The 14,528-nt window shown below is 53.4% G+C and overlaps 1 protein-coding gene across 5 annotated transcripts in view; it reads right to left on the bottom strand.

Moving 5' to 3' along the window:
* The window catches only part of NDST1 (N-deacetylase and N-sulfotransferase 1), an 80,104-nt gene that overhangs the window by 34,268 nt on the left and 31,308 nt on the right, over window positions 1-14,528 (bottom strand). For all 5 annotated transcript variants that reach the window (XM_057539966.1, XM_057539964.1, XM_057539965.1 and 2 more), the window contains 2 exons: window positions 9,324-10,226; window positions 2,562-3,056 (listed from right to left, as the gene is read on the bottom strand). In XM_057539966.1, the coding sequence (XP_057395949.1) occupies window positions 2,562-3,056; window positions 9,324-9,836 (1,008 nt within the window). In that variant the 5' untranslated portion in view covers window positions 9,837-10,226. The remainder of the gene's footprint in view (window positions 1-2,561; window positions 3,057-9,323; window positions 10,227-14,528) is intronic.

The raw sequence follows: 14,528 nt of genomic DNA, 5'->3' as shown, positions 1-14,528 counted from the left end.
AGACAAGACATAGACTCTAGCCTGGTTCTGCCATGCCCTTGAGAAAGCTTTGCAACTGCTCCAGGCCCCAGTTTCCCCAGGTGTGAAATAGGGATACTAATAGCTCCCTCATGGGGCTCTTGGGAGGATTAAATGAGATACTGCATGTAAAACAGCCTGGCATTTTGGTAAGTGATGAAAAATAGTGCCATTATCATGTCTGTGGTCACTGCCACTGTGAGCCTCATGTCTTCATCTGTCAAATGTGGGAGATTTCACCTCATTGGTGACTGCAAGGCTGATGTCAAAGGACCACGACTTTTCCAGAGACGTACTGTGTGCCCAGCAATGCAATGTTTCCATGCACAGTGCACCCAGTGCTTTGCAAGTCAATGAAGGGATGCTGAGACTTGTGAAACAAACATAGAGTTGTCCTCTGGAGTCAGGACTCAAAAAAATCCCTACCAGGTATGATGCACAAGGCTGCTAGGAAACCTGTAAGAAGAGCCCGCTATCAGAACACTTTGCAAACAAAAAGTCCTGGCCTTCCTTGGGGCCACCACCGGCATCTTACCAAGGCCATGTACTACCTGATGGACCTTCATGCTCTAGCTGTGTGGCCTTGGGCCAGTTACTTCACCTCTCTGAGTCTTAGTGTCCACCTCTGTAAAATGGGATTTAAAACAATACCCACCTCACAGAGCTGCTGTGAGGATCAGATGATGCAACGCACAGAAAGGGCTGAGCACAGAGCCTGGCGCTCGCCAAGCCTTGAATAAGCACTGCTGTTGGTGTCATTTAAGTTGCACTGTACAGCCCATACTGTACAAGTTAATGAGGCAACATTCATGTCTCTGCAAGAAAAGCTCAGTTGTAGCCAGTCCTTGGGATTAAAGAAAAAAAACAACAACTGTCCTTTCTGACTCAAAAGGATGTTTAAGGCAAATGGGACCTGGCTGGCGTAGAGCTCTGCAGTCTGCACTGAGCTGAGTACACTGAAGAGGGCATCTCTTTTGGTATTCTTAAGGCTCCAAACTGCTAGCATTCCTCTCATTCCAATAATGGGGAAAATAAGAACGAAGAAGGGCAAGCCCAGGGTTCACAGGAGACACAGTGAGCCTGGCAGCCTGATTTCCTCATGAGGTCGACCCTGGACCAGTCTCAAGGACTCATCCTGGACAGCAAGCAAAGACCTAGGTTACAGCAGGACAGAGCAAGGTTGGGCCACCCGAAGAACGTCCTAAGGAGAAAACAGAGTAATCTTCTTTGCTAGAGGTGGGTCGTGGCATTGCATGAAGCCTCAGAGCTGGAAGGCTCAACAGGAGCCGTCTCAGAACTTTCTTTCAATAGCGGAGCCCTTGAGGAAGTGAAATCTCAGGAGCAAACACAATGGGTAAAGCAGATCAAAGCAACACTGCTCTGTCCCAGAGGTAGAGCCGGGAGGGCTCAGAGCCTGGCATCTGCACATGCCCCCTCACCCCAGCCATCCAGGCCCTTCCCATCCACCCCATCTTGTCATTTCACCGCTGAGGCTCAGACAGGGGAAGGGACTTGCCCAAGTCACCCAGTCAGTTAGGGGCAGATTGGGACTGGAACCCAGGTCTTGACTCCCCAGACAGTGCCTGCTCTGCCCTTCTCCTCTGGAGGTGTAAGGAGGAGCAGAGAGTTCACTCTAGACCAAGGCAGGAGGACAATGTACCCCGCCCCCTGCCCCAGCCCAGGGCCTTCCTTCCAGGACCCACGGCCAATCCCAACACAGCACCCACACGGAGGAAAGCATTCCTCTTAATCAAGTCTCTTTTTCAATCCTCCTCCTAACGTCAAAAAGAAGTCTTGGTTTGGTGCTAATACGTTTCTAACTCTCACTAGTCTCGTGTAAGAGAGGACAGGCCAGCAGTAGGCAGCAGTACTTTGTTAGAATTTAATCCCCTGTTTCGTTTTCATTGGATCTATTGTTATGGTTGCCCTCTATGTATGGCAACTGATACTGATTTCCCCATTTACACTAGTGATGTTGTTCCTTTTGCATACAACTCTGAGTAAAATAGTGAGTAGATGAAAATGGTCTTAATTTGCAGGCTTCTCTTTTACAGTGATACATGTGTAAAATTTCATGGTTTGCAAAATGCTTTTACGTACAGTTAGTTTAGTTTGGTAAACATTTTTTGAATTAAACAATGCCTTTCACTATCTATATAGACCGCAGTTAAAGTATGCTTTGTATATGATTCAAACTCTAATTCCTGTTTTATGAGTTTTGTAGGAGCTTTGGTACTGACATAAACATTTTTGAGAGTTAAAAATCATGTCTGGATTAAGAGGTAGGTACTCTCTGCAGCTACCATCTCTCTCTCCATAGTTATATTCTTGAGCTCCATACAACCAGATGCAAAATTCCTGTATATTCAATACTTCAAATAATTTTAAATGGCACTTGCTTCTAATAAGACAATAAAACCAAGTGGCCAAGGGAGGGGGACTGACAGCACAGGGGAGGTGCAGACAGCAAAGTCACGAATGGGGACAGTAAGGTCTGAAGGTGGCGAGGCCCACCCTACATGGTCTGGCGCCCCCAGCCATACCTTCACGTCCTCCACCTTCATGCGCGTGCCCTCCTTGCCCACAAAGATGTCGTCAATGTCCACCAGGATGTAGCGGTCCAGAGGCAGCGAGAGGCGCTTGCCTGTGAGGAAGGCCACGGCGTCGATGAAGACGAGCTTGTGCAGCCAGAAGTTGAGGTTGTTGCCGAACAGCACGCGCTGGATTCCATCGTGGAGGCCCAGGTCCTGGACCACAGTGGCATGCAGCGCGGCGTGAAGGCCAGCATCCGCACCCAGGTGCGGGATGGACTCGGACGACCGCGTCTTGGCCAGCAGCACAGGCTCGTAGGTGGAGTGGTTCGACTGGAACACGGTCCAGTCCTCGCCGGGCAGCACGCCCTTCTCCACCTCGCTGGGGCGGGTCACGTACAGCAGCGGGGACTTGGGGTTGATGCTGCAGTCCTTCAGGCCCAGGTTGGAGTGCAGGAACAGGGGGAAACCTTTGAGCTGCGCGCTCAGCAGGCTGTTCTCATTGGCCTGCAGCCGGGTGGGGCGGGGCAGGGGGAAGAGAGCCGTCAGAACCACAGCCCCAAGGGACCACGGAGTATCAGTTGTGGACTCATAACAGTCATGTCAACAGTACTCACTAACATTCACAGAGGGCTCGGCACGTTCCTGATCCTGTGCTGACCTAGCGGTGCAAACCCCGCTCCGCCTGTCATCGTAATAGACCAGCTAACACACATGCCGCGCTTACCAAAGCCAGGAACCAAGCTCGTGCACCTGACATGAAGGGGTGCTGTAACCCTCACAGTGACCCCACGATGGAGGCATCACTGCCATTCAGTCCCATTATACAGACAAGGAGACTAGGCCCAGAAAGGCTAAGCAACTTGTCCAGAATCACACACAGGAAAGTCTAGCAGTGGAGAGCATGGATTCTGCCACCAGACTGCCTGGCCTTGGGCAAGTTATGTAACCTCCCTGTGCCTCAGTTTCCTCTGCTGTAAAACACGGCCAAGAATGGTAAATCCCTCAAGGGGTGATGGAGGAGGTTGAGCGCTGACTCCCACAAAGTGCTTAGAACAGGGCCAGCGGCATCGCCCATTGCTCGTTCAGTCCTCACATCAGCCTCAGGAGGAGGGTTCCTCTGTCATCCCCACTTCACAGACGAGGACACCCAGGCTCTGAGGGCGGTGCTGCCCTGAGTCGCACAGTGGTCAGGACGAGCCACACCTCACAGCCAGATGGCTGACCCCTGAGCCCACACATCTGACCACCAGGCTCCCCTGCCTGGGGTTTCCAAGCTGGCTTTCGTCACAATCCTTTCTTCAGGAGAAATCCTGGGCGGATGCCAACAGAGAAGAGATCAAAGAGGAGGTATCTTCTGGGAGTGTAGGAGCAGACACTCTGCCCACAGTGCTCCCAGCCCCCACGTGCCCCCCGCACTCCCAAGGCCACGCCCCAGAGGAGCCCAGCTCCCTGTGCCTCCCTCTCCTCCCAGGACCCACCTGCAGGCAGTACCCACAGCACCCCCCTTTTCCTCTTCCCTAGACTCACAGCCCCTGCTCCTTATCCCTCACCCTCCCAGCCACCTGCCTCTGGATACAGTACAATTTGTCCTTGTCCCTGTGTCAACTCCTTTTGGTCTTCTTGGCCTGACAAACTGCTCATCCTTCAAAACCCCATGCATCAGGACTTCCCTGGTGGCACAGTGGTTAAGAATCCACCTGCCAATGCAGGGGACACAGGTTCAAGCCCTGGTCCAGGAAGATCCCACATGCCACGGAGCAACTAAGCCCGTGCACCACAACTACTGAGCCTGCGCTCTAGAGCCCGAGAGCCACAATTACTGAAGCCTACGCGCCTAGAGCCTATGCTCCGCAACAAGAGAAGCCACCGCAATGAGAAGCCCGCACATCGCAATGAAGATTAGCCCCCGACCACCACAACTAGAGAAAGCCCACCTGCAGCAACGAAGACCCAACGCAGCCATAAATAAACAAACAAACAAACAAACAAAAAACATGCATCTACCCTCTTCTCTTCATTGGCCTCCCTGGGACATTAAAGCCTCAGCTGTAGCACTTCTCACCTTGGCTGCTGCACTATCTGTTCAGAGTCTCCCCCACCAGTCTGCACCCTCTCAAGGGCAAGTACTATGTCACTTCCACCTTGGATCCCTGGTGCCAGCACAGGCTCGACACCCAGTGGGAGCAAACGCATATCGGATGAGTAACTGGATTTTTAAAAAGAAAGAAGAACAGACAGATCCCAAATACCTGGCACATGACAGCTTTTCATTACGGGTTTCATTTGTTTATCCCATGATTATTCACTATGCCAGGCACTGTGTTAAGTAACAGGGATGCAGTGAGAAAAACAGACATGGCTCCTGCCCTTGTGAACTGTAAAGGCGAGCAGAGAAGAGAGAGAGTAATCAAAATAGCAGAAATATACGTAAACTTCAGCGTGACACATGCTACACAGAGGAGGTTCATAGTCCTAGAAGAGTAGATAACTGGGCATAGTCAGCTGGCTCAAGAGAGGCTTCCTGGAGAAAGGGACTGAGCAAGCATCAACTAGGGGAGAGGTGGGAGCCAAGTTCAAAGAACAGCAAGTGCAAAGGCCCTGAGGTTGGAGAGAGCTCAGCACAGTCAAGGAATATCAAGAGGCCAGCAGAGTGATCAAGAGGGAGGAAAGGAGATGAGGCAGAAAGGTCAGCTGGGACCAGACCTGCAGGACCCTAGAGGCTTGAGTGGGAAGCCATCAAAGACTCCATCAAAGGGTTTTGAACAGAGGGATGACAGGTTCCAATTTGCATGTTAAAAAGATCCATCTGGCCACTGTGTGAAGAATGAGTTGGGTGGGACGAATCAAGAGTGGACAAAGGGCAGCAAATGAGGTTGGAGAGGCAGGCAGAGCGGTACACAGGGCCGCCCTGGAGAGCTCACCGCGTGAACACTGAACAAGGACACTCAGCTGAGGGCTGAGCCCTGGGCCTCAAGTAGAGCTACATCTGCCCAGGGTGCCTTTTAGTAATAACCTTCATGCAGAAGTGCTTTTTTCTAATTCCCACGAAGGCTCTGCAGGGCCCTTGCCTCGTAAACCGAGAAAAGGGGCCTGCATTTGACTCTCCACTCACCAGGAGTACCTGCCAACTCCCACCCTGTCCTGAGCCAGCCTCTGGTGTTGACAGCCCCACACTGAGAGGCCCCTGCCCCAGACCCCGGTTCCCCAAGACCACTAAGCCGGCACTGGGGACAAAGGCAGTGGGGGCCAGCGACATTTCAGGCCCTGTCCATCACCTGCTGTGGCCTGGGAGGCCACACTGGACCATAGGCACTGAGGGATCCTATTTCAAAGCCCCGATTCCGAGCTGACTGCCAGGCGCTGGCAGCTCAGCCAGCTGCCCAGCTGGGAGGCATCAAGGAAGGGAGAAAGCCAAGTTGCCGACTGTCCACCCCAGTCTGCAGTGAAAGCAACCATCTGGGGAAGGGAATGGAGAGTAAGCCTAAGCGTCGCAGAGAGTGACCCCCACTGCGGGCCTCGCCCCATGGGAGGGGAATCCCTCCTGTTCTTCAGCACTGGGGACCCACGCAGGAGACACCAAATCTTCCAGTGGGGTCATCAGGCAGAGGAAGGAAGAGCCCTGATCGGGGAATGGGAGACCTAGTACAGACTTAGGTAGTAACTGGCTGCATGACCTTGGGAACCTTGGGGTCCCCAAGGTGCTTCCTCTCAGGGCCTCAGGTCCCGCATCCGTCGGTCAGTTTGCTCCAACGCGCTCCCCGTGGTTGGCTTAGAAGGGCTGAGCGTGGTGGTCGAATGTTGGCTCTGACTTATTAGCTGTGTCGGTCTAGACAGCCACATAACTTTTTGAGCCTTGATTCCTCACCTGAAAATAAAGTGCCCACTTCACAGGGTAGCTGTGAGAATTACATACGATAAGGCCTGCAAAGCAATGAGCTCAGGGTCTGGCACGTAGTAAGCGTGCAATCAAGCATCAGTGGCCCTTGTCAGGCCTCCACCAGGATGTGCTCAACCCCGGGGCACCTGGAGCTGCAAGGCTGAGCCAGGAAATGGGGCTACTGATGAAGACCCGCTCCCACCCTCAGGGTCCTCAGGGGCACATGTTGGCCAAGCCACAAGACAGATAAAGAGCTACCACCAGCTGTGAGTGCCGAGGTGAGATGACAAGGCATGCCACCTGCCATTTATTGGGTGGCTCTGGGTACCAGGCACTGTGCTAGTGCTTCCCTTCCACTGTCCTATCTTTAACATGGCACAGTGAGGTGGTGCTGTGATTGGCCCCCACTTCACAGATGGGTTGAATATCCTGCCCAAGGACACTCTGCCTATAAGTGACAGAACGAGTTGAACCAGAGTCTGGACTTTTCAGCCCCTGCTCTCCCACTGACCTGGGAATCCACTGCCAGTGGGCATTGGAAAGTGAGTGTCTCCAGATCCCTGGAGTCCCAAGCCCGATGCACAGCATTGAAGCAGGCCTTGAAGAAAAGCAGAAGGACGCAGCTTGACCACCAGATGGCTCCCGTTAGAGCAGAAAGTCACAGGCCCCTGATCAAAACCAAGGAGGGGTCTTGTCTTACACAGCAGGGTAGGAAGAGCACGGAGACCTGGAATTGCCACTGACCCCACAGGGAGACTCTGAGCACCTCCCTGCCCCTCCTTGGGCCTCATGTTCACCTTCTGTAGAGCAAGGAACCGGGGGCCTGATAGGATCCAAGCTATGTTGTACCGACTGTGCCCAATGACCACAGCCCACTGCTTGGTCCCCACAGACTGTGGGAGCTCTGTGCACCAGTTGTGGCCTCTGATGCAAATTCTACTAAATAGAATAAATGGTATTTGAAGTTCCTGGACTCATCCCACACTGCAGGAATAAAGCCTCTGGAGCCAGACCACCTGGGTTCAAATCCTAGGTCTGTGCTTATTAGAGGTGTGAGTGTGGGCACATTGCTTCACCCCTCTTTGCCTCAGTTTCCTTCTCTCTTAAATCAGATGACATCCACCTGGCTTGGAGGATGGTTTATGAGGGTCAAATGTGTTAATTCACATAAAGCACGTAGGACGTGCGTGGCGCTGGGTGAGCACTCGGCAAGTGTCAGCCATTGTGATGTTTTTCAGGCCTGGGGCTCTGAATCAAGCCTAATGAAGTTCATGGCAGGAAAGGGAACAGAGTCCAGGAGCAAAGGGAAACAGACAATGAAGCTGTCTGATGCTATGCCACTGCCCAGCCATAAACCGGGCCAGCGTTTCCCAGACAGTGAGCCATGAAATAAAGGGTTTTGTCATTAAGCCAGCTGGGGAACAAATCTCACCAGGTTGCTCTACTGCAGGACTTCTAAGGGCCTTCAATTTCTTGGCCCACAAAACCTGTTTTAGTGGCAGAGCAACCCGATCCATTAGTGCGTGAAAGAACACAGCCGTGAGAAACCCTCAGCTAGACCAGGCTCCTCCCAGCACGGAGCACGGGTCCAGGGCGAGGCTGTGCCGCCAACGCTTGGGGACGAACGAGCAGCCGTCGGTGGACACGGCCCACTTCTGACCCATCTCCTGCTCCTCTCCCCACTCATGCCAAGCAAGAGCCGACCTTGGGACCCGTGTGTTTACTGTCCTCTCTGCCTGGAAGGCCCTTTGCACAGAGAGCCACGGGCTCCTCTCCCTTCTGGTCACTTTATCAAAGATGACATCACTGGTAATGCATTCTATCAAAACCAGCACCAACTGCCCATATCCATCACCCACGTGCCCTTCCTCGCTCTTTTTTTTTTTTTGTACTTATCACCACCTGTCACATGGTATGTTTATTTGTTCACTGTCTAGTCACCCACCCCACCCACTGCACTGAAATGTCCACAGCACCACAGCCTGGACTTTGCATACTTCGATAACCACTGTGTCCCCAGTGCCTAGCAAAGGACCTGGAACATGGTAAGCACTCAGTAAGTATTTGCTGAATGATGGAACAAACACCCCCGAGCACCCAACTACAGTCCCAACCACCCGCCTTGCGCGTGAGAGTTCTCTGACCAGAGCCTCTGGATCCCCCATCCTGCTGTTCACAACCTCCTCCCCAAGGACAGCTTCTCCACGACACTTTCCGCAAGGACTGTGGTCCCAGCAGTTGCCCTGGGTACCCCGCGGAGCCCAGAGCAGCTCACCTGTCCACTGGGATTTCTTTCTCCTCTTTCTTCCAACGCAAAATGGCTCTGGTTCAAGAGGTACATAAACTCCACACCCCTCCACAGCCAAGAGGAAAGGGCGCAGGACCCAGAGCCCCCAACTGTCTAAGTCCGGGTTCAGATCCTGGCTCTCCCACTTACTGGCTACATGGCCTCCTGTAACCTAACTTAATCCTCCTGAGCCTTGGTTTGCCCATATGCAAAACAAGGACACACCCCATCCATTGGGAGGACTGCCATGAAAGGTTTTGAGGGACCCAGCAGAGCATATGCTCTCCTCCCTTGCACCCATCCCTGGGGCCTCCCTTAGGCATGAGCCTGCTGTGTGCCGGGCCCCATGCCTGGAAGGCAATGCCCCTGTCGTGTGCTCCCAATGAAAGCGAATACTTAAAAAGTACCTACTAGACACCAGGCGCCAGGCGCTCCAAGCGCCTTACCTACACTCACCCACTTACCTTTCATGACAACCTAGGAGGAGGCACTACCATTACACCCATTTTACAGGTGAGGAGAGTCAGACACCCAGTTAGCAAGTGTGGGGATGAGAATCAAACTCAGCTGGAGCTCTCCACAGCTCGGGGACCCGCTCCCCACGTACCTTGAAGAAGCCGATGATGCCCACGCCGTAGGCCACGCAATACTTGTCCAGCAGCTCCCGGTTCCAGGCATCCAGGTTGACGTACTTGAGGATGTTCTCATAGATGATGAGGGCGAAGCGGCCGCGGCCCTTGTCGGTGAGTGTGGGCATGTCACCCTTGCCCGGTGCGATCTCTGTGCGGTACTTGAAGCGGCTGGACTCCAGGATGGCCACCACCTCCTGGCCCAGCTGGGAGTAGAGGCTCTCCACGAACACCAGCACCAACGGGTCCGTGCGCGAAGGGGCGGCCACCTGTATGGGCTTGAGTGGCAGCAGGCGGCTGGGGGCCACGGGCGGCGGGTCCCCACAGTCAGGCTCGGGGGCGTCCACCGAGGGCTCCAGGCCCCGCTTCCAGCCATATAGGTAGTAGGCCGAGACAAAAACGCTGAACAGGCAGAAGGCGAACAGCAGGAAAAGTACAGCCTGCGGGGACATGTGCCGACACAGCCTGCGGAGGCGCGCCAGGGCGGGCATCCTGGCCCCCGAGACCTCGGCCACCGGGGGCCCGGCCGCCCTGGCTGCCCCAAGGCCCCACGCAGGAGAAGACTCCCAAGTTGTCCACCGACCAACAAGTTCACAGAGACTCAGCGAGCAAGGCCCGAAGCGGGCAGTGGCAGTGGCAGTGGAGGATCCGGGCCCCGGCCCTTCCTCCCAGCCAGGGGCGCAGTCCGCGGCTGGTTGCGCTCCTTCCTTCCTCCGCACCCCTTTATGTCACCATGGCAAACCCCCACGCGGTCCTGTGCACAGCAGAAGTGCCCCAGGGCGTTAGGGCCTCCTGGGGGGGCTGGGCAGTGGGCCGAAAGATGCTGGGCATGCCTGGGGGTGCCGCATGCCGCTCGCTCGGTGGGGCCCCCGGGGTTAAGGCTGTGGAGAGAGGAGGCGAGTCAGAAGGTGGAAAGTCAGAGTGTGGGCTCCGGGGGTCCGCTGACTGTGGACCCACAGGTCCTGACCTCGGTGGGCCCAGATTCAACAACCGCTACCCAACCTGAGTTCATGACTTGGGGCAAGCTTGTCAATCTCTCTGAGCCTCAGCCTCTCCATTTGTTGACAACAGTACCTGCCTCACAAGAGGCTGGGAGATTACATCCACTAATGTGTATAAATCACACTGGGCAGTACCTAGCATATGATGTCTACAATGATAGTTGCTATTTATCATCATGATCAGTCCAAGACTAAACCAAGAAAACTCCAGAAGCAGGAAGGACAAAGTGAGACAATAAACATTTACAAGGCCTAGGAGCTAGAGGTGGAATTCTAAATCACGACCCAACACCACGTTCTCACCATCTTCCCCTCACTTACCCACGTGCTTCCCCACCCATTTCTCTGAATGCACCCAGAAGCCCCATCTGACAGACGAAAAGACTAAGGCTCAGGCTAGGATTCAAACTCAGGGCTGTGAGGCATCAGCAGCTTGGCTGTGCTAGGAGCCCCTCTCAAACACCAGTGGTCTCATCTGGAAAGTACCACCCCTGCAGCATCGGGTTGGGGCCAAGGGATAAGTGAGTAAACCTGTCAGAGGAGCCCAGCATAAGCAACACTCAAGAAATCGCAGCTGTCACTCTCTGCCCCTTAATGCAACAGGCATCTCTCATCCTCAGGGTACGTGCCCACAGTGGCACAGGACAGCAGGCGACTGAACTCCCCAACTTGAGGATCCCAAGTTGCCCAACTTCCTCACCCAGACAGCACCCCCCACACACCACGGCCCTCCAGTCTCCCTTTAACATGAGTGGAGGCCGCCGCTGAAAGCTGGCAGAAGAGCTCCCCTGGAGATGGGAGATAGGGACAAGGACAGAAGGTGTGAGGGACTGGCCTACTGCCAGGGAGGGAATGTGAGCCTCAGATCCAGAGTTGGGGTCGGGGGGAAGATCTTCAAAATCCCTCCCGGCCCAAGACTATATGGTGTGCTTCGTGTGGATACAGTATACCAGAGACCCTACAATTGTACTTCTAGGAACTTATCCTAGAGGGAGTAATTGCAGAAGTGTGTCAACATTTCCCCACAAGAATACGAATCCCAGTGCTGTTTATAACAGCAAAGGATGTTGTTTATAATAGCAAATGCCCAACCATAGGGGATTGTCTTTAGCAATTATAATGCAAGCATGTGATGGAATCCCAGGCAGCCATTTACAATATGTTGAAGGCTGACGTTTACTGACATAGAAGTATAATTACCAGGACTTCCCTGGTGGTGCAGTGGTTAAGAATCTGCCTGCCAATGCAGGGGACATGGGTTCGAGCCCTGGTCCAGGAAGATCCCACATGCCACACGGAGCAACTAAGCCCGTGCGCCGCAGCTACTGAGCCCATGCGCCACAACTACTGAAGCCTGCGCGCCTAGAGCCCACGCTCCGCAACAAGAGAAGCCACTGCAATGAGAAGCCCGCGCACCGCAAAGAAGAGTAGTCCCCGCTCACCGCAACCAGAGAAAGCCTGCACGGAGCAACGAAGACCCAATGCAGCCCAAAGTAAATAAATAAATTTTCAAAAAAAAAAAAAAAAAAAAGAAGAAATATAATTACCATATATATTGTTAAAGTGGAAAACATTTATAAGACCGTATGCATGGTCATATTTTTGTGAAAAATTTTATGCATAAGCCAGAAACTGGTACTAATCCAAGAAACAAAACAAAAATGGTAACAATTATCTCTGATTTTTATTTGCCTTTGTTTCCTAAATTTTCTACAATAATCATTTATTATTTTTGTGAATATAAGAAAACAAATGTTTTTAAAAGATGTGCTCAGAAGCAAAAGGCAGGGGTGTGAAATGAGGACATGTCTTGGACATCGGGTCTGCTCCCAGTTCTGCCATAATGTGCTGTGTGACCCCAGGCACACCCTGCCCCTTTCTGGGCTTCTTGCCTGTTAGAGAGAGGCCTGGGCCAGATGGTGTCTGGGGGCTCTTCCACCTCTGATATTCTACAATTCAGTCTCTACTATGTGCCAGCATCACAGGGAAGCCGAGACAGCCAAGAAAACAAGCACCTACAATGCAGGGAGTGTGACAGGGGAAGGGAGGGTATTTGAGAGAACTGAGGGGCACTTAATCCCCCTGCAGGAGGAAGGGGGAGGACCAAGGAAGGCTTCTTGGAGGAAGTGGTAGCAGAACTGGCCAGAAGACCGAGTAAGGGTTGACCAGGGGTAGGAACAGTGAGGAACACATACACAGCTTGGAGACAAGGGAGTAGGCAGAGCTTTCCAGGGAGCCCCTGAAATTCCAGCTGAGAGCAGGGCCAGAAGGGGCAGGCTTCCTGGGTGGAGCCAGAAGAGCTGAGGTGACTGGCCCTGCAATTATTCCCAAAGGGCACCCATGTCCCACTTCCCATTGCTAAGGGCAGCCCTCTGCCCTGCAGCCACAGCGAGCCCCACCCCTTGACCCGGGGCCAGGGCAGGAGCACAGTGAGTGGGAGGCAGAGCTGCCTCGAAGGTACCCTGCCTGCTGCCTGGGGGCACCTGCCTACTCGGGCCACCTAACCCCACAACCCCTGCAGGCCTGGGCACTGCGGTCTCTGGCCTTTGGTCTATTGCATTAACAGCCTTTCAACATGTGTGCTAATGACGACACAACCAGCAGTCTCAGGCATCTCGGGGTCACAGACCCCTGTGTGAATCTGACAACATTTCTCCATAAAAAATATGCACAGATGCTAGAAAATGTTTTAACAATTTCAGAGTCCAAACCCCGTGTCCCCAACCCCATCCATGGACCTAAAGCCCTAGGTAGTAGAGCCTAAGGATGACATGGGCAGACTAGAGCCAGGCAGCTTCGTTCAAACCCAAGCCCTACCACCCAGTAATTGTGCAATCTTGGGCAAGTTATTTAACTTCTCAGTGCCCCCAGCTTCCTAATCTGTAAAATGGGAAAACTTGACATACTTCCCAAAGTTGTGAAAATTAAATGAGTGGATACATAGGAGGTGTCACGCCTGGCACACAGTGCTGAGCAAGGGTCAGCCGCTGTCTTCATGCACTCCTGTTGCCTATTTAACATACTCACAACGTGGGTAACACCTGAGCGCACAAAGCACCATCAAGTTCCTTGCTCGCTCTCTCTCTCAAGTCTCAAACAGCCCTTGGAATCCCAAATCCCCATTTTGAGAAACCGTGTCTTGCCCGGGGAGCTGGATGGATGAGCAGAGGCCAGAGAGAGGCCAGCAGGCTAGGGAGAAGGCCATGCAAAGCCCAGGCCCGAGAGAGGGTAAAGGGAGAAAGAGAGTGGGCCAACTAGCCCCCGTCCCCAGAGAAGGCCGAATACCCTGGCAAAGTGCTGACCACCCGTGAGCTGGCAACGGGGGCCTCCAGCACTGGCCCCACTGCAACCCCTCAAAGGCCTGGCCCCAGCCATTCAAGGCCCTCTGTGCCCGCCTGAATTCCTGCACCTCTGTGGCTCAAGGGATGGCAAACTGGGGGTTTCTAACCGCTCTGGAGCCACCCAGGCCTCAAGGACAGCTGCGGGGCTGAGGCCTCAACACCTCCCTCCCGCCCTGGGCCTGCCTGGGCCTTGCCGACATCACCAGCCGTTTTCCTAAACTCCAGCCTCGCCCAACCAGTCACCAATCTTGGTCATGCATCTAAGCCTTTGTTAATGAAGTTCCCATTGCTTGGAATGCCTCCCCCTACCCCTTGGGACACTTACTCATCCTTCAAGACCCCAGTTCCAATGTCATCACCTCTCTGAAGTCATCTCCACCCACCACCCCGTTTCCCGCCCCCATGTCCCATTCCTTAGGCTCCCACCCCACCCCTAAGCTATAGCATGGAAGCTGAAAACCAGGACCCTCAGGCTAAAACAGGATGCAGCATTCTTGTTCCTTGACAGCATTTTTCTTTGAGATTAGCTATCAACATCTTAAAATCAGGAGATTTCATATAAAAGTCAGAACTTCCGACTTCTTTAAAAAGAGTACATTTTAGGGACTTCCCTGGCAGTCCAGTGGTTAAGACTCCGAGCTTCCACCGCAGGGGCACGGGTTTGATCCCTGGTCGGGGAACAAAGCTCCCGCATGCAGCACAGCACGGCCAAAAAAAAAAAAAAAAAAGAAATATAAAAAGAGCACATTTTGGTGACACACACGCCCACTGGCCACCATCAGCTGAGGCTATAAAGTGCCAGCCTCAGATGGGTTAACACAGTCCCATAACCAACCTCCCT

Source organism: Balaenoptera acutorostrata, chromosome 2 (assembly GCF_949987535.1).
Source record: "Balaenoptera acutorostrata chromosome 2, mBalAcu1.1, whole genome shotgun sequence".
In the NCBI taxonomy this organism is placed as follows: domain Eukaryota; kingdom Metazoa; phylum Chordata; class Mammalia; order Artiodactyla; family Balaenopteridae; genus Balaenoptera; species Balaenoptera acutorostrata.
This window is presented reverse-complemented; position numbering and strand designations above follow the sequence as displayed.